Source organism: Vitis vinifera, chromosome 9, assembly GCF_030704535.1.
Source record: "Vitis vinifera cultivar Pinot Noir 40024 chromosome 9, ASM3070453v1".
In the NCBI taxonomy this organism is placed as follows: domain Eukaryota; kingdom Viridiplantae; phylum Streptophyta; class Magnoliopsida; order Vitales; family Vitaceae; genus Vitis; species Vitis vinifera.
Window position 1 is genome coordinate 20604258 of NC_081813.1, and position 19144 is coordinate 20623401.

General features: G+C 31.8%; 1 protein-coding gene across 8 annotated transcripts; it reads right to left on the reverse strand.

Moving 5' to 3' along the window:
• Window positions 1-2903: 2903 nt before the first annotated feature.
• LOC100253555 (vacuolar cation/proton exchanger 2) lies at window positions 2904-16112 on the reverse strand. Of its 8 annotated transcripts, none has more exons than XM_010656845.3 (13): window positions 15804-16069; window positions 12809-12837; window positions 12407-12673; window positions 12082-12149; window positions 11944-11972; window positions 10515-10711; window positions 10203-10415; window positions 7682-7813; window positions 6764-6880; window positions 6631-6684; window positions 6258-6374; window positions 5282-5375; window positions 2904-3520 (listed from the first exon to the last, which is right to left on the reverse strand). In XM_010656845.3, the coding sequence occupies exons 3-13, from the start codon at window positions 12671-12673 to the stop codon at window positions 3510-3512; spliced, it is 1299 nt and encodes a 432-aa protein (XP_010655147.1). In that variant the 5' UTR covers window positions 12809-12837; window positions 15804-16069; the 3' UTR covers window positions 2904-3509. The 8 variants fall into 8 exon arrangements, with proteins under 8 accessions (XP_010655147.1, XP_010655148.1, XP_002273452.1 ...); XM_010656846.3 differs by having other exon boundaries at window positions 13656-15811; XM_002273416.5 differs by lacking the exon at window positions 12809-12837 and having other exon boundaries at window positions 15804-16082.
• Window positions 16113-19144: the final 3032 nt, after the last annotated feature.

The following is a 19144-nucleotide window of genomic DNA, read 5'->3' on the forward strand; positions in this document are numbered from 1 at the left end:
TTTCAGCTTAATAGTTTCAAATTGTTTTGCTGACGGGAGGATTTGTTGATGACATGGAAAAATTTAGGGGCAAACTGAGAAGAGGAAAAGTAAATAGGACATAGTGCACATTTTGAATATTATTTTATTTATTAATAGTTGAATCTCATATTCTATATATTTGGGTTTCAAAACCGTATATTTTCCACATCAACAACCCAAAACCTAACTTTCCCAAAAATGTTTAATTCATGAAACTATGTTAATATTCCTTATTAGGTTTTGAATTTATTTTCTTTTCGACAATTTTCTTCAAATACTTTTAGTTCAGGCAAAGAGTGATGGTTAGGGTGAAATTCGTCCTTATTAGGATTTTCGGTTTAAATTTTTATTTTTGAATATTGTTAAAATTTAATTATAATTTGAATTATTTAAGTTTGAAGTTGTTTGGACAATAGCACATTGGTTGATGTGTTAATTTTTTTTTAAGTTGTGAGGATTATAATATGTTTTACTATTCTGAATAAGAATTAAGTAATTAGTAATCTTCTAGTTACAAGATGATTGTTTGAGTCATTTGTACTTTGAGTTTTCGGGTTTAAGGTGTAAAATGACCATCATGCCCTTGGAGAGGGTTATTTTTATATTCAAACAAAATCCCAAACCATAACTATCTTGCTTTTTTTTTTTCCCATGATAAGGCTATAACAATAACTATTCTCGTCCAGAGGTTAATCATACAATTTGAAATGAATTTTGATCATAAGATAGGAAAGAATTAGATGATAAGGCACCTTATTATAGTAGTATTATTTAAGTTTTTTGCTCTACCATGTCCCTTTACAAACTTTTTGGTTTTGACCCAAATTACCAGCCAAAAAAAAAAAAGAAAAAAAAGGTTTTTTTATTAAATCGAACAGAAGAGATTAATTCCATTTTTAAATTCAATTAGTTCGATTCCTAATGCATAAATGCCAATTAAATCGGTTCAATTTGATTGAAATACTTAAAACCGAACCAACCAAATTATGCATACCCCTAGCTCTGGCAAGGAGAAATAGCATATTCATGATTCATTCTAGACGAGTTTTGATACATTATTTTCTCATATCGAGTGAGTTTATTTTTGAATTCTAAATATATTTTTTAAATTATTAAATTTAATATCAAATCTTATATATTAAATCTCACTTAATGCGAAGTTCACTTCCTAATAAAAAAATTCACAAAAATATAATTATATACAAAGAAGTCGCAGCAAACTGATTTTGATGGTAATTTGATTAGTTTTTTTTTATTTCATTTTTTAAAATTTACTTAAAATATACCTAAGACAACAAAAATCATTTTAGATAAGTTTGTGTTCATGAATTTCTAGTATTTATTGGATTAGTATTTAAATTTCTAATTAATTTTAAAAGTCATTAGATTCATCAAAGAGAATCCATCTCATAGAATATTCCATTTGCGTTACAATTTTTTATTTTTTTAAAAGTATAATTATGATAAAACAAGAAACCCAAAGAATCATTCAAGATTAATTCTGATGAGTAACTTTCTTGTATTAATTAAATCATTTTCTTCAATCTCAAATTATTTTTAAAAATTTTTAAATCTTATTATCATGTCTTACTTGATTTATAATTTATTTACCTAAGAAAAAAATTTTAAAATTAAAAAAAAAAAAAACACATTTAATTTAAATAAAAATCATATTTAGATGTTAGATAATGGAAAGAGAATAAAATAAAAATGAAACATTTTTAATCTTTTCATTCACCATGTTTTCCTGTGTTCTAGACAACACATAAAGGGCCTATTTGGCAACTATTTTTTAAAATAGTTTTCTATTCTCTAAAACAAAAACAAAAAAACCACAAAATACGTTTTATAATAAAAAATGGTTTTTATTTTCTGTTTTTAAAAACAAAAAATAGGATGTTTTCATAAAACATTTTTTATTCATTTTATGTTATTTTCACTTACTTTCTAATGTTTATTTTTTAAAATACTTGTACGAATAATTAAAAATAAAATATTAAAGATAAAAATTATTTTTAAAAATATTAAAAACAAGATAAAAACATTTTAAATTTTCAAATAGACTTTTATTTTACGAAACATTAAAAGATAATTTTTAAAAACTATTCTCAAAAATTATTTTTAAAAACTAATTTTGAAAATAATTACAAAACAAACCCTAAAACTATAATTGTTCTTTGAAAACGATTCAATTTTTCACCAAACCATCTCCAGAGAACTATAGCGAAGTACCACTATAAAAATTTTAAATACAATTTTTTATTTTTAGAAATTGAAAAATCTTCCATACATTCCTAATAATTCTAAATCCAACTTAGAGACACCCAAATGGAGGCTTCAGGCTTGTTTGGCATCATTTTCTAAAATAGTTCTCCAAAATTTTATTTAAAAACTTAAATATGAGAATGCTTTAAAATACTCTATTGGTTCTAATTGTTGATCGAAAAACCCTACAAGCAAAAAACCATAAAATTTTAAATTTTAAATTTAAAAAACCTCAGATTTATTCTAAAAAACAACTTAATTTCAAAACAAATTCTACAAAAACTATTTTCTAAAATAGTTACCAACCCTCAGATTTCAATCATAGCTTAAGAGCGTGTCTTTGTACTCGAAGTGTTTTTAGTGAAATATTTTCACCAAGAGAATCACTTATCAAATATTTCTTCAAAAAAACACTAAATGATTTTTCAACGCTACATGTGATTTTTAAAATTTTTGAAAGTATTTTTTAAAATTTGTCAAGGCTAAAAGTGTTTTTTAAAAACACCACCAAACGGTGGCTCCAAATCTTGCTGGGAACATATGCTAAACTACTCATACAGATACTGATGTGCTGGAAATCCTATTCTGTTAGAAGATATTCAGAAGAGAGGAAGTCATAGAAAATATGATCAAATATGACACCATATTCATAAAATCTTACAAATTCCCCCAGAGTTCTCCATATTTCCCTCTACTATAACATGGATGAGTATCATTATTTGACAATTGATCCGAAGAACTGAATACATATGGGGCATCCATATTTTGCCCAAATGCCCCTTCTCATTTTTCAATCTGAAACCATCATGCTGCATGCCTGAATGCATGCAGGCACAAGGTTTACGTTAAAAAAAAAAAAAAAATGAACCAGAGAATCGAGGTTTATGAACAGGTACAGGGTGGAGAGCTGTTTTGTAGGGAATTGTAGATAAAGAATGAGAAAAGAAGAAAAAACAAGAAAAGATTACATGCCCAGTTCATCATGGTTGTGAAAACGGTTTAGGAGTACAAAAAAAGAGTTAACCTTGTTGTTAGGCGGAGAATATAAAGCATATGAATGATGACACAACCTGGGAAATGGAACATGACTAGGGTGTGAGCTTGCTTGGATGAAAAATAAAGGAACCGGTTCGTGTACACACCTGCCTGCCATGTCTGCCTTTCCTGCGTATGAAAGCTGTGGACTTTTTGGAGCTCGCAATGCTAGATAGATCCTCAGGTGTTTAATCATTATCTGTTAAAAACCAAAACTAGTCAGGATATGCCATGATGGGGTATATACTTGAAGTGGTTCTAGGATCATTCTGGGATTTAGTGAACATGGCTGGGAGAAATGAATTTGCATTGATTATGTTAGGAGATGCAAAAATATCGATCACCATGAACTTGTTCATGGCCATGTCAATGTATGTAACTAACAGTTGCAAAGCCAGATATGGTTGTGTTAAACATGACAATTGTATTTAACCAACATTAATGACAGATGTTTCACTTTCTAACCAACTGTAATTTTCATCATAGGGATTTGGACAATATCTGAAAGGACCAGTTGAAGAAAACAGATTGATTATGAGAATATACGAGGCATATTAAATTCAAAGTTGCTCGTAGTACTTAGTCCAACCAATGCTCCTGCCAATTAGAAGCATCTCTTGGATAATCAAAAGGGTTAGAGACCTTGATGCATAGTGACGTTGACTAGGTTTTGTGTGGGTCCTGTGGGATGGGGGGTACCGGGTTCAGTTCCACATAAAAAAGAAGGGGATGGGGGTGGTTTACCTATCAATAATCAAGAATTAGATTAGGCTCTTCGTAATCTTGGTCAGCTCTTATACTTATGACATATCTATTAATTTATCAGGCATGTTGATATAGCTTATGCACCGAGTTTCAACTGCAATTTCATACTAACCTAGAACCACTGATTCTTATATTTATTTATCAGTCATGTTGATATAGCTTATGCACTGAGTTTCAACTGCAAATTTGTCCTAGAACTACTAAAATCTTGAGGTAGCTCACAGAATCTGGAGATATCTAAAATCCCCCAAGTAGGGTGGGTTTGCAATCTACATATGGAATTAAGAGTAGAGACTTTCTTTAATCTACACGGGGCCAGAATGATTACATAGTCTCATTCTAAGTTAGTTTTCCAGCTATCTTTTGATGTAAACTTGACCTCCTTCAAGGAGTAAGAGGCAAGCATTTGTTACAAAGTCTAGAAAGACAAAGAGTATAGGTCTACGGTCTAAGGCATAGATGAGCTGTGCTGCTGAACTCACTACTTCTGGAGTTAACCTTTCATACACAAGGACCGCAAGATGATACAGTACCATCATTTTACAACATGGAAGCAGTAACCTTTGTACCATTCGAGCTGGGCATAGACATGGACATTTCATCAAAAGCTACAAAGAGAGCCTTGTATTCCCACAACACAAATTGGCTAAATTCAGAAGTGCTGTCACAAAAGATATCCAGATCTCAATTTTACGATGCAAATTGTGCATGGACATCTTCTCCCAACTAGAGGGGATGTGCTCAATGAGCATTTTTGTGATTCTATAGTTAGAACAAGCTAGGCTCTTACCAATCACCTGTAGTAGGGGAAGTATTGTGCAAGAGAATAGATTATATATAAGAAATTAGGAGGATGAAGGTAGAGAGCAGCTTCTCTTTAACCCATTTTGCACTCAATATAGAAGAATCATGATCAATACCCATCAAATTCTACCAAACTGAAATTCAGCATGGGGTATTTTAGTAAGTGGGATTCTAAGAAAATACAAATACATGAAATGTTTGGGCTGTGTGCAAACAGTTAGATCTAGTGCTTGAAATACTTGCACACAGGACCACAAGAGCTGGAAAGTGAAAAAAGTATAAATGATAAAACCTTTCAAGACAGGAGCAATTGTAGAAATGAAATTTAGACAATATCATTAACGATGTAAAGGTCTGTTTTTTAATTGAAATAAAGTTCAGTCAAACTTACCCTTTGTAGGGTCAACATGTACAAAAAAGCTGGCTGCAACTATGAGATAGCATAGAATAAGCATCAAACCTTTAAAATAGTTTGATGTCCCTTCCTGCAAATACAAAGCCAAAATTAATGAATTCATCAGGTAAAAAAGAAATAATTTATACACGGAAAATAAATTGATTAGGAAGATAAAGCTCTATGTACATCTCAATCTGCTGACGGGAAGGTCCAACAAAAAGAAAACCAACATAATTAAATTAGATCCAGAAGGATGCTTGTTAGCAAGATGTACTCATCAACTAGTCCTTGATAAAGCACCAATCAACTTCAACATGCTCTTATCTCATCATGAAATGCAGACTTGCTAGAAATATCCCAGCAGCCTATTTGCATTCCAAAAAATCTCACAGGCATCATGAGACATGGATCTTTCCTTTACATTGAATTAGGACCTAGCAACTCTATTTTGCTTCTTACTTTTTCAGGTTACAAATGTGTAAAACCTTGAAATGGATGTGACTGGAATAAAGATTTATCCAATGATATTGGATAACCTAGAAACCTCTAGATGAATTGATGGTCTGAAAACTTTCCCAGGAGGACCCTTTCAATATGGATTGTTGTGCTCCTACTAGGCTTGGAGAGGATCTCACGATTAGGCTAATTAGGCATCAATTTCTGAATGATTAATTGAATACACTAGTTTACTGATAAATCTATTAAGACTACCTCAAATGACAAAATGGTACACCGGAATGTTGCTAGTGATGATGCTATAAATGAGATGGGAAACACATTCGTGAACTAGTCCTAAATGTGATAGTGATTTCCTTTTTGATAGCAAAAGATAAACAAAAGAAATATGAAAAATGCACTGCCATAATGCATATGATGCACAAGACCTAGACAAAATTAACAAGATATGTGTCCATATCGGTGATTGACCAAAACCAAAACTAAAAGGGAAATGAGGAACTTGATAACAAACCTGCAACATAAATGCCACTACTAGCACCGCGATAAAGAGAGTGGCAGTCTCAAAGAGTTGAAAATTCAAGTCCATTGGTTGTCCCATAATCCAACCAACAACCACACAGAAGGGAATCTGCAATCATCAACAGCACAAGATTCTTAAGCCTCTCAATATTCACTAATAAGAAAAACACCATGCTATATATTTATCATAGAACTGATCTCAAGGACCCCTACTTGGCAACATAAAATTAAAAAATGAACACCATCATGTGAAGAAAACATTATTACAAAAACCAAATAGAAAAAAAAATGGAAAAGAGTTCTAAATGCCCTTTCAGATTTAAAAAGTTGATGACAACATTCTGGGGATGATTTTGAAGACTTACCACAAACATTGCTATTTGTGTAGATGAACCAATTGCAACTCCGATTGTGATGTCCTATAGAAGAATGTAGGTCAATCAGCAGAATTAACATAAGCAAAAAAAACCAACCATTTGCATTCTTCTAAGCACTCACAAGCTTGTTCTTTATGGCAAACATAATTGCACTGGCATGCTCAGCAGCATTTCCTACAATTGGAAGCAGAATGACACTAATAAAAGCCACTGGCATGTTTAATGACTCAGATGCTCCCTGAAAAGAAACCAGAAAAAAATTGATTTGTCAACTGTTCACAACCAATAGCCTTTCTACCTCCAGAACATAAATTAATGTTGAAGGAAAGCATAATAAACAAATATATCCAAAAGAATACCACTAGACTCAAAAACATATGCAAAGAGCAAAGGTTGCCCAAAAATTTCATGGAAGCATTCAATTGAGAGCTAAGGTAGCAATTGAAAATCAACTAGCAGCACTCTGAACTTTGCGATGGCATGCTCTGAAGCAAATCTTTTAAGCTTGGAATGCTGGCAGGCTAAGCCAAGGCTAATTTATGATGGGTTAATCAGGGCCCATACTTCAGGCCCACTGTGAAGTTAGGGCAGGGTTCAAGCTACCCATACTTCAGTCAGAAGGGCAAGCCAGCCAAAACTGTCACAATATATAGGTTCTAATTGATTTTCCTTTAAGAAAATTGCATGAAACTTACCAAAGCTATTTAAGATCTTCAATTGGATATCTTATCTTGCCTTTACTTTGGAGGTTGAAGCAGATGAGATATATTGGAAAGGTCTCAAAAAGCAAGGATTTGAACCGAATCCTTCATGAATCTTATATACACAAAGGAAGAAAGTTTGAACTTTTTTATTTTGGAGTCGGAGGATAGGCATACTTTTTTTTTTATATATAATGATTAATATCAGTCATTTGGTTACCTCTCCCATATCCGTTCATTTTTGCTCCAACCAATGCGAATGAAAATGGTCCAAAGGCTCATGTAAAGAGACACATGATAGTAAACCACAATGAATAAGAACTCAAAATAGATTTTACCTCTATAGCATCAACAAGGTATCCAGAGAGTACAGACACCCATAGAGTGAGAATAGCAAGCCAGCTAATTGCTTCCCATTGAGTTAGTTCTGGAATGTCTTCATCAGAATCTTCTTCAATTTTTTCTGTGTCCTGAACATTTTCAAGGGTGGAAGATTAGTAATATCAGAGATGCATCCTATGGTTGCAAAGAGTTTCCAAATCTTATATAATTTGCAATATAGATATATATATGTATGTATATTAAAAAATAAAAAGATTACGCAATAAATATAAACCAAATTAGACAAGTAAATGAACATTTCCTAGGAAAATTATTGATTTCAGTATTCATAAAACTGCTGTTAATCCTATCTCCACACAGAGAGAACATATCATTTTCTAGATATTTTGTACCATGTGTTATATCATTTTGCACACTGCTAAATACATTTATATTACAAAAAATAAAAGTAGGGATTATGAAATAAATATAAACCAAAATAGACAGCAATATATGAACATTTATTAGAAAAAATGTCTCAAATAATTGAATTCAATATTTGTAAAACCACTGTTAATCCTATCTTCCCACATATAGGAAAGATAGGTAGATGAAGAGTGACCACATTCTAAAGATTCATATCAAATATGTTGATATAATAAAACATCTCACTGGCATGAACCATAAAGAGGGCTGAAATTCAAGTACAAGATGGACATTTTCAATTTTCACCATCAAAAAGGAAGCTGCAACAACAAAGGTTCATATTTTGGTTGCCTTGCAGCACAGGACCACATTATACACCCATAAAACTGTTTTGTTAACATTGAAAGCTTCATTTTTCACCATCCACCATCACCTTCTCTTAGAACATGGTACAACATTTGGCAGGTGGAAATTTATTTCTGAATACCGTTTCAAATTTTAGTGTTCTCAATTCTAATATTTAGCACATCTTGTTAAGCATCCACCTAGATCTTATTTATTACCACTCTGCAGCATTCTTCATCTTTCACTATTGGAAAGATAGACTAAGATTGGAAACACTTTGAAACTAGGGTCAAATGTATAGATGCTGGGAGCCTTCAGCACCAAGGTGACTCTGTGAGTTTTCCCCACTCAGATCGAACCCTTCTTACAGATCTCTAGTGTTTTCTCATTAGAATTAACTAAAGTTACTGTATTCGTTTTTTGATTCAGGCCTTGCCTCTGCACTCAAGCCTATCACTGAGGGTTTCTTCAATCTGTAAAATGGGCTGACAAGGGATCAAACCAGCAACTAGATTTTGATATGCTATTTCATTCATTTTCTCCTTGCACTTACGGTTGGATTCTGTGTATAACAAACTCAATCTATAGAAAATCATACTCAGCCAAGTTCTAACTTCCACCTGAGAATGATGAATTTGTAACTTTCCTCTACATCATCATGAATTGAACAAATATTCCTTGCAATTTTTCATTAACAGGAAATCAATAACCCTGTCAGAGCAATTTAGTTCTTCCAAATCGGCCTATGTTGCCTTGATGATTATCATTAGACTATCAGCAATTTACTCTGCCCCTCCGTCCCTGAACCATATGAAACTCATGTTTCCTCAAAATATTCTGTAATCCAAATGACTTCACTTTCAATACCTTCATTTTCAATCATCTCAAAGCATTTGTGTTATCATAAATATTCTCCTCCCCAATGCCATCTCTTCACCTATTGTTCCTATTGTTTGGCATGATTTATGAATCCTATGAAAGACTTAGGGCTTATCAAGTCCATCCCTCCCTCCCATCTCTTTTACAACCACCAAACATTATAGGCTAAATAGAGATTAGCAATATTTCCCAAGTTTCATCAAAATTTCCTACAGTATTCTACTATCCTCACTTTTTTTTTTTTCTCTTTATTTGATATCTCAATTCCATAGTTTTGCAGCCTCTCCATCAGCATCAACATTTTGCTCCTTGAGAAAGTGTATCCTTCAAATTCAGTTCTTATTTTCTATCACGTTTCCCAATTTGCTATTTGATATGTTCTTTGGCTTGTATTATATGGATCCTCTGGTGCAAAGGCAGTTTGCTAAAAAAGTTTATGTTCTCTAGAGCATCACATGTATTATATATGGGACCAACAGCCTTTACTTCCCATCAATTGGGAGAATCTTTCACAAAACTCCAAATGAGTTGGCCAAGTTCTATAAGTCTCTCTGATAACATGTTTTGTCTCAAGAATTATTAGATTAGGCCAAGTTCTATAAGTATCCATACCTTTAAAGCACCTCCAGGATTAGTTCTCCTCTTACTTCGGAAAAAAAATTCCGGGGAAAAAAAAAAAAAAAAAACATACACAGGTTTTGTGAACATATCCATGTAGGAAAATATGAGCATTAATACATAGATACCGGAAGAAAAATGTCAGGGAATAAACAACATAAAACCCCAAATAGCTAATAGAAGAGATGTCATAAATTGATCTATAATGTTCATGTGAAAGCAGAAAGCACATGATGGATCCTCTGATATGATTGAACAAAGAGAACTCACCTCATCAATGGGACTATAAAGATTCGGTTGACTTTTAAGCTGAAAGAAAAGGTAGCTGGCGTATGCCACAAGCATTATACAGCTGCTAAATCTTGAAAGAGCTAATTCTGATTTCCCAAAGTGCACCTCTGTGTGTGTGAAGTGAAGCACCGCTGGAAACATTAAACCCATAACAGCCATAAGCAATAATCCTGAGTTCACCAAGGCAGCTGCCTGTCCAAAGGGAATCCCATTTCGATGTTAACCTTACCACATCAGGATGATATAAATGTGACAGAGTTCACTTTAACAACAAAAGTTATGATGATCTACCTTATTGAACTCCTGAACTTTTGTGTGATTTTTTATCCCGCCAGTGAAGAATGCGCATCCAAGAACCAAAAGCATGTTTGACAAGATGGAGCCCAATAATGATTGCTGAACAACTCTTATCATCCCATGCTTCAATGCATACATTGAAATTATCATTTCTGTCGCATTGCCAAAGGTAGCATTTAGAAGACCCCCAACTGCAGATCCAAGGGAAAAAAAATAAAAAATAAACACCTCATATTAGAAGACAGATCCAGGAAAGGATAGATAAGGAAACAATACAAAAATTTTGGATAGACAAACTGATTATCACCAAAGGAATATAAGGACTATCTCTTGATAGCCATTGTGAAATTGAAATATACCTAAGATGCAGTGACAAGTATATATAGGACATAATTCATGAATAACCATGGATTTGAGCATGAACATCTCATTTAAAATTAAATAATTTTTCAAATGAACAGCCTTGAAAAAAATGTCTTATCAATGGCACACTATCACCAATAAGCTCATCTTCATATGAAAAATAGAGGCAAATTAGGTCTCAATTGTTCTTCAACTCCATATATCAAGGCAAATGTTAGTACGTCACTAAGGCCCACTTCAACCATGCTTTTACCACCTAACATGACAGTTGATGTAGCACTACCACAATAATATAAGTGAACAACATCTCTCTCTTTCAGTCTCCCTCACATCAGTAGGTAATATACTTGCTTCTTTTTACTTTTCCATCACTGTCCTTCCCTCTCTTTTTCTTTCTTCTCTCTTGTCATCCTGTCCCTATTCATATATTCATCCCCATCTTTGGCGGTAGAGGAATGGGGATTTGATATGTGTTTGTTGAAGAGATGGCAAGACAAAAGAGACAAATAGAGAGAGAGAGCAAGAAATTTCCTTGCTGATACAGATGAAGAGAGAGAGAAAAAGTTTTCCACTTGAATTGCATGGCTATGCCACATCAGCTCCCATGTCTGGTGCTAAAAAGGTGCTTACAGTAGCATTTTCATCCATTCCATAAATTGAGCTCGCATTTAGAGTCATCAGCACATTTAGGCTGAATAAAGGCATTACTTTGAGCTTCTTGTTCGCTTGTTAAAAAATTTCAAGGCAAATTAAGGTATGAACAAGTACAACAAGCTCAACCTTACAAGAAATGTATTAAAAGTCTGTCTTTGGAGCTGAAAACCATGAACTCATCGGAAGCCACTTTAATAATGAAAGTGAGAACATTCAATATCTAAAATAATCTATCAATTAGTAAGATTTGAATCTTCCCTTATTAGTAAAGAGTCACGTGTAACGGTGCATGCCATGAACATTTACAAAAGTTCCAGATCCCAAAAATTCTGTATCTAGCCTCTATAAGATGCTCAAGTTTTCATTGTCGCTTAACAATAACTAGGAAGGTAGAAATAGTAACTACCTGTAGCGCCTGTGTAGAATGCAAGCTGCCTGCATAAAAATGACAGGTGAACTGGTGTCTTAGTATGTAATGAGAGAAAAGAGTTTATTAACCACAGGAATGGAATGCTAGATTCTAATTCAATAGGCAGTCACTCACTCGGTGGCAAAACCCAAACGCTCGGCTAAAGGGGTAATACCTAATAAGCTGAAGAAGAAGACCCATCCCTAAAACACAAAAATAGAATTACAGCAACGAATAAGGTATTAATTGCTGAGGCTTGAAATAAAATGAGCTGGGAGAAATAATGGTTGAACAAGATGCCACTTGCCATGAAACTATACATTATGCATGAAGTCATTATTCCAGGTTCCAACAGAAAATGAAATGAATGCAAAGATTGCTAATCAAGTGCTTTCATATACTTTTCCCTGCTTAATTGAAGTGAAGCGAAAATGTCAATCAAAGGGGCTGCAATTCTTACATGCTTTCCAGTAAGATAATGTAGGAAAATTGCTAAGGGACCAAAAGGTAGCAACATATTTATCTTCGCTTTAATCAAGACAATGTAAACACTTCTTAGAGGAGCAGTCCTCATTTTTTTAAAGATCCATGAGGTGGAGAGAGCTGCATGAGACCCAATATGAGATGTCTCGAAGTCAAAAGAATGAACTTTTCTTGTGCCTTGTGATGTGCTAAAAGGGATCTCCTCATCTGATTCAAGGTCTATCTTCTCCTCAATGGAACCCATCTGCAAGCATAAATAATCTCATTGAACAACCAAGATACTAGTATAAATCAATGCAAGCAAGAATGAAAACTTATTGACTACTTTCTAATGCAATTAGAATAATCCTAGATCCGGTACTTAATGTAAGAACCTCACCTAAAGATTGCCTATTCAACAAGATGGACCTGCAAACACCAATTTTATTCCATCAACTGATACTCTTCGTGAAGATTAGAATATAACAGGAAAAGTTGAATGTATAAAAATGATCAATAAATGTCCACTGATTCCTATTATCCATTGTTCAGACTCTTTTGAGGGACTTCTAAAACATGTATTCTTCCTTTAGAAGATGGAAAGCAAAAAGGAAAAATCAAGAAACCATTTTAGTGTGCAAGTCTTTCAAAAAAATAAAATGAAAAATAAGGTTAAAAAAAAATTGATATCAGAAAACAAAAACAATAACAAAAAGAAAAGAAACTTCCCTTTTTCTACTTTCTTACTTCCAGATTGCAGGAAGAGATCCCAGTTCGTGAGAGTGAAGCAAATCAAAGTTAAAAACCAAGGCCCTTATAGCAGGAAGTCATTAGTTAATCAGACCCATATTCATTTGTAATATCTAGAAATTAGTCTACATCAGCACCTGTAATTTATAGTAACACCCATCTATTTTTTACACTTTTCTGACAAGAAGCTAAATTTTATCATCTGTAAAAATGTAAGAGTCCATGCAAGAAAAACAATGAGCAATTTCTTTATAAAGAAAACCATCATCATGGAGGATAATAGTCCCCTAACAAAAATCTCAAAGAAATAGCCTCTTTCTCAGACAAGCCATCTGCCTAACTCATTCACTGACATCCAAGTTAAACTATGCAAGATCTGAGATCTCCTCAAATAGGTGAACATTGTGCTGCAGACCCAAGCTTCCCTATTAAATGCAATCAATAACAATTAAGGATCTTCCTCACTAGGAAATGAAATAACAAAGAAAGATGCTAGCCTTTTGTGGAAGCAAGGATCTTTGCCTTGATTATATTGCGCAGCTCTGCTGAAAGAGGATAAGACAAAACTCATGACATTTGGTTGATCCCTGAAAATTTATCTAAATGCCAAATTGACACGGATTGCTAAAGGAATGGTCATCAATGTTTTCAAATTGAGGAGATCTCCACATGCACTGGATAACCAAACTAGAAGTTCACAAACTACAAAAATAAACTGAGTGAGACATGATAAAACACAGGGGAATAGCTGCAAAAACTCTGTTTACCCAAGTGATGCAAGGAAAGACATACTATCCCGTAACTCCTTTGCTGTAAAAACCTACCTTTAAGATTATATCATTCTTCTCCAACCCATTGACCCATGTTACCATTACCAAAAGCATAACCGCATAACACCTAATGTGGAGAATAATCTCTTCCATAAGGAATAAATAGGGTAAGGCATGGGTTTGTTTCTTTTTTTTCTTTTTTTTTTTGATAAGCACAGGGCAGTACATGGGATGCTTGACAGTTACACACATCAGGGAGGAAAGCTTCTGTTGGCCTTTAAATTGGAGCATGGTTTTGGTATTTATCCTCATGCAAGCAACTAAACAATCCAAAGGTCCATCTTGGGAGGCACCTAGGCTTATCAAATCAAGTTATTTCAAATAAAGACAAGAAGTTAAGTATCCCTGGAAAGGAAGTGTAAGTTTGTACGAAGCTTTCTGAGCACCAACATCTCACAGAATGGGAATTAGAAAAGTAGACATCTGTAACTATTGGAGAAGGGAGGTACATCAATTGATCTTGATCACTCAAATTCCTCAAGAATTTTAAATGACGGCATAGTATTAGCATGAGAACAATAACTTCCCTATTAAATCTACCACACTCTTCAACCACTTCAATGGCTATTAAGACCACATCTGACATCTGTTTACTAGACATAAGTCCCTTCAAAAGTGGAAAATAGTCTCATAAGAATCTGTAAAAAAACTGCTTAAGCAATGTTCTTACAAAGGCTAATCAACAAACTAATGGGTCTAAATTCCTTATACAATATAATTTTTATATTTTAGGGATCAATGCAAATAAGACGAAGTAGCATGACCATGACCTCAAAAATTGAAATTCTCAAAGTACTCCATAATGTAATCTCATGTATAGATTCCAATCATCCTGTTAAAGAGCCAAACTACATCCAACCAAACTCAAATTGGTTCCAAAACTATAACTTACCCTAAACAAAAATTCAATTTCCATTTGATCCTAGATCTTTGGGTACCTCCTTGGAATATCTCATCTTTGTAGGAAATTAGCTATGGTAATACCAGGATGATTGAAGCAAAGTGATGTGGGCTTCTACTTGCTTGGTTTTGACTTGGAAAATTCAGTTGGAAGAAGACCCCAGAATCCTGAGGATAACTCCAACCAAGGGGATATTATTTGGGGACTACTGTTTTGCCAGCTTCCTTATGGGCTTCTTCAATCACCAAGAGGCCTAAAGGAATTCCATTGAAGCACATTATAAAAGATTAGACATGCCTTCACTACCACTAGTATTAGGGAGTTGCCTTCTCCACAAGGCTGGATAAAGTTGATCTTTGATGGTTACTCCATAAATAACCAGGTCAAACAGGATAAAATATCCCCTTAGACACCACCTTGGCGAAATTATATTTCTATTGGAACCAAGCAGGTGTCGTTAATTCTCCAGTACTCATTGCTTGAAGGGAATTCCACCACCACCCTTATTTAATTGGCTTCTTCTACAACCCATTTGCCTACAAGATCTACCAATTCATTGGGTAGATTCTACATCCATCTTCTTCAATAGACTTAGCTTCCCATGGGCATCAATAGAAACCTCTTTTTCAAAGCAAAACCACCTCCTTTCCAGCATAAAACGCGTCTTCCAAGTGTAAATACCAGTTACCCAGATGGAAAAACCACACCGAATATACAACACCTACATGCAACACTCCAAACTGAGTTGACCCACTTCTTGAAAACACAAGAAAAAAACCCAGTTATCCAACAACAAATGGAATCATATGAATCCAAAACCTAATCAACACCACAACCCAAAACAGATCAAACCAAAATCAAGCAGAAACAGTAAGAAAACAGAAAGCTAATAAAGTGGGTATTTTTTTGGTTACCTGTGACCAAATAATTTGATCTGAAGTGTGCTCTTTTGTATGGATCCACAAGAAGAGGCGCAAAAAATCAGAGAGAAAGCCGTGGCCCCCACCTCCCTCTGCGTGTCCTTGGCTTTGTTATAGTTGTTGTTAAGGATGATCCTTCTCCTTCTTCTTCTGGGTATGTGAAGAAATGGGGATTTGAAAAACCGGCAGAGGAGGAAGCTTCTCCGAAGTTGCGATATCTATTAATTTGGACAAGGCAACCACACCAAACGTGGACCATAGTGCTCCTTGAGACTTACTTGGAAAATGATTCATAAATCTCTCGTTTTTTTATTTTATTTTGAATTTTTTTAATAAAAAAATAAATATATTTTTCTCATTATTTTATTTTGTCTTTTTAGAAGAATTTTCTGATAATAGCTTCATTTAATAATATATATATAAATTCGTGGTATTGGATAAATAAAAAAGATATTTTTTGTAATAATTAAATTATAACTTTATTTATTGCACTGTTAAAACCCAAAAAGGAGAATATTTTTATGGATTGATTGATTAAAAAGATGAAAGAATCCAAATTTGTAAAATTAGCATCTTTCTTTTTTTAATTTGAAGAGTTACATAAATACCCTTCAATATTTTCATTATTTACATATATATTTTTTAAAAAAATATTATTTTTGTAAGGAAAAAATAAGGGTATTCTTGCCCAAAATGGGTTTTTTCTTTTCTTTTTTTTTTTTTTGTTAAAAAAAGTGAGAGGTCAAATTTGCAATTTCATCTTTCTTTTATCCCCTTGGTTATTTCATCTATCCCTTTTAAAGGAATTTTCTGATAATAGCTTCATTTAATAATATATATAAATTCGTGGTATTGGATAAAAAAAAAAGGATATTTTTTTGTAATAATTAAATTATAATTTTATTTATTGCAATGTTAAAACCCAAAAAGGAGAATCCTTTTATGGATTGATGGATTAAAAAGGATAAAAAAATCCAAATTTGTAAAATTAACATATTCCATTTTTGAATTTGAAAAGTAATTCATTTTTTACATAAATGCCCTTCAACATTTTCATTATTTACATATATATTTTAAAAGAAAATATTATTTTTGCAAGAAAATATTATTTTTGTAAGAAAAAATAAGGGTATTCTTGTCCAAAATGGGTTTTTTCTTTTTTTCTTTTTTTTGTTAAAAAAAGTAAGAGGTCAAATTTACAATTTCCTCTTTCTTTTATCCCTTTTAATTGGTTATTTCATCTATCCCTTTTTAGAGGAATTTTCTAATAATAGCTTCATTTAATAATATATATATAAATTTGTGGTATCGGATTAAAAAAATGATATTTTTTGTAATAATTAAATTATAATTTTATTTATTGCAATGTTAAAACCAAAAAGGAGAATCTTTTTATGGATCGATTGATTAAAAAGAATGAAAGAATCCAAATTTGTAAAATCAACATCTTCCATTTTTGAATTTGAAAAGTAACTCATTTTTTACATAAATACCCTTCAACATTTTCATTATTTACATATATATATTTTAAAAGAAAATATTATTTTTGCAAGAAAATATTATTTTTGCAAGAAAATATTATTTTTGTAAGAAAAAATAAGGGTAGTCTTGTTCAAAATGGGTTTTTTCTTTTTTTTCTTTTTTTGTTAAAAAAAATAAGAGGTCAAATTTGCAATTTCATCTTTCTTTTATCCCTTTTAATTGGTTATTTCATTTATCCCTTTTTAGAGGAATTTTCTGATAATAGCTTCATTTAATAATATATATATATATATATATAAATTTGTGGTATCGGATAAAAAAAATGATATTTTTTTTAATAATTAAATTATAATTTTATTTATTGCAATGTTAAAACCAAAAAGGAGAATCTTTTTGTGGATTGATTGATTAAAAAGAATGAAAGAATCCAAATTTGTAAAATCAGCATCTTCCATTTTTGAATTTGAAAAGTAACTCATTTTTTACATAAATACCCTTCAACATTTTCATTATTTACATATATATTTTAAAAGGAAATATTATTTTTGCAAGAAAATATTATTTTTGCAAGAAAATATTATTTTTGTAAGAAAAAATAAGGGTAGTCTTGTCCAAAATGGGTTTTTTCTTTTTTTTTCTTTTTTTGTTAAAAAAAATAAGAGGTCAAATTTGCAATTTCATCTTTCTTTTATCCCTTTTAATTGGTTATTTCATTTATCCCTTTTTAGAGGAATTTTCTGATAATAGCTTCATTTAATAATATATATATATATATATATAAATTTGTGGTATCGGATAAAAAAATGATTTTTTTTTAATAATTAAATTATAATTTTATTTATTGCAATGTTAAAACCAAAAAGGAGAATCTTTTTATGGATTGATTGATTAAAAAGAATGAAAGAATCCAAATTTGTAAAATCAGCATCTTCCATTTTTGAATTTGAAAAGTAACTCATTTTTTACATAAATACCCTTCAACATTTTCATTATTTACATATATATTTTAAAAGAAAATATTATTTTTGTAAGAAAAAATAAGGGTATTCTTGCCCAAAATGGTTTTTTTTTCTTTTTTTGTTAAAAAAAGTGAGAGGTCAAATTTGAAATTTCATGTTTCTTTTATCCATTTTAATTGGTTATTTCATCTATCCCTTTGAGAGGAATTTTCTGATAATAGCTTTATTTAATAATATATATAAAAATTCCTGGTATTGGATAAAAAAAGGATATTTTTTGTAATAATTAAATTATAATTTTATTTATTGTAATGTTAAAGCCAAAAATGAGAATCTTTTTATTGAGTGATTGATTAAAAATGATGAAAAAATCCAAATTTGTAAAATTAAAATCTTCCCTTTTTGAATTTGAAGAATAACTCATTTTTTTACATAAATACCCTTCAACATTTTCATTATTTACATATATATTTTAAAAGAAAATATTATGTTTGCAAGAAAATATTATTTTTGTAAGAAAAAATAAGGGAATTCTTGTCTCAAATGGGTTTTTTCTTTTTTTCTTTTTTGTTAAAAAAAGTAAGGGGTCAAATTTGCAATGTCATCTTTCTTTTATCCCTCTTAAATGGTTATTTTATCTATTATCTATGGGGGAGCTATGTTTGATTCCCAAAAAATGTGAGGAAAAAAAAAGAGAGAAAAATTAGAATAAAATAAAAAATAGATTTAAAATCAATAAATTATTTTATATGTTACTTCAAACTTATTTCACTTGTCTTTTTTCTCTTTTATATAAAAATTAAATAATTTAAAATATATAAATTTCTAATTAATTTGATTTGATTTGATGTTTCTTTCAGATATTTTCATGTTGAAATCAAATATGAGAAAATC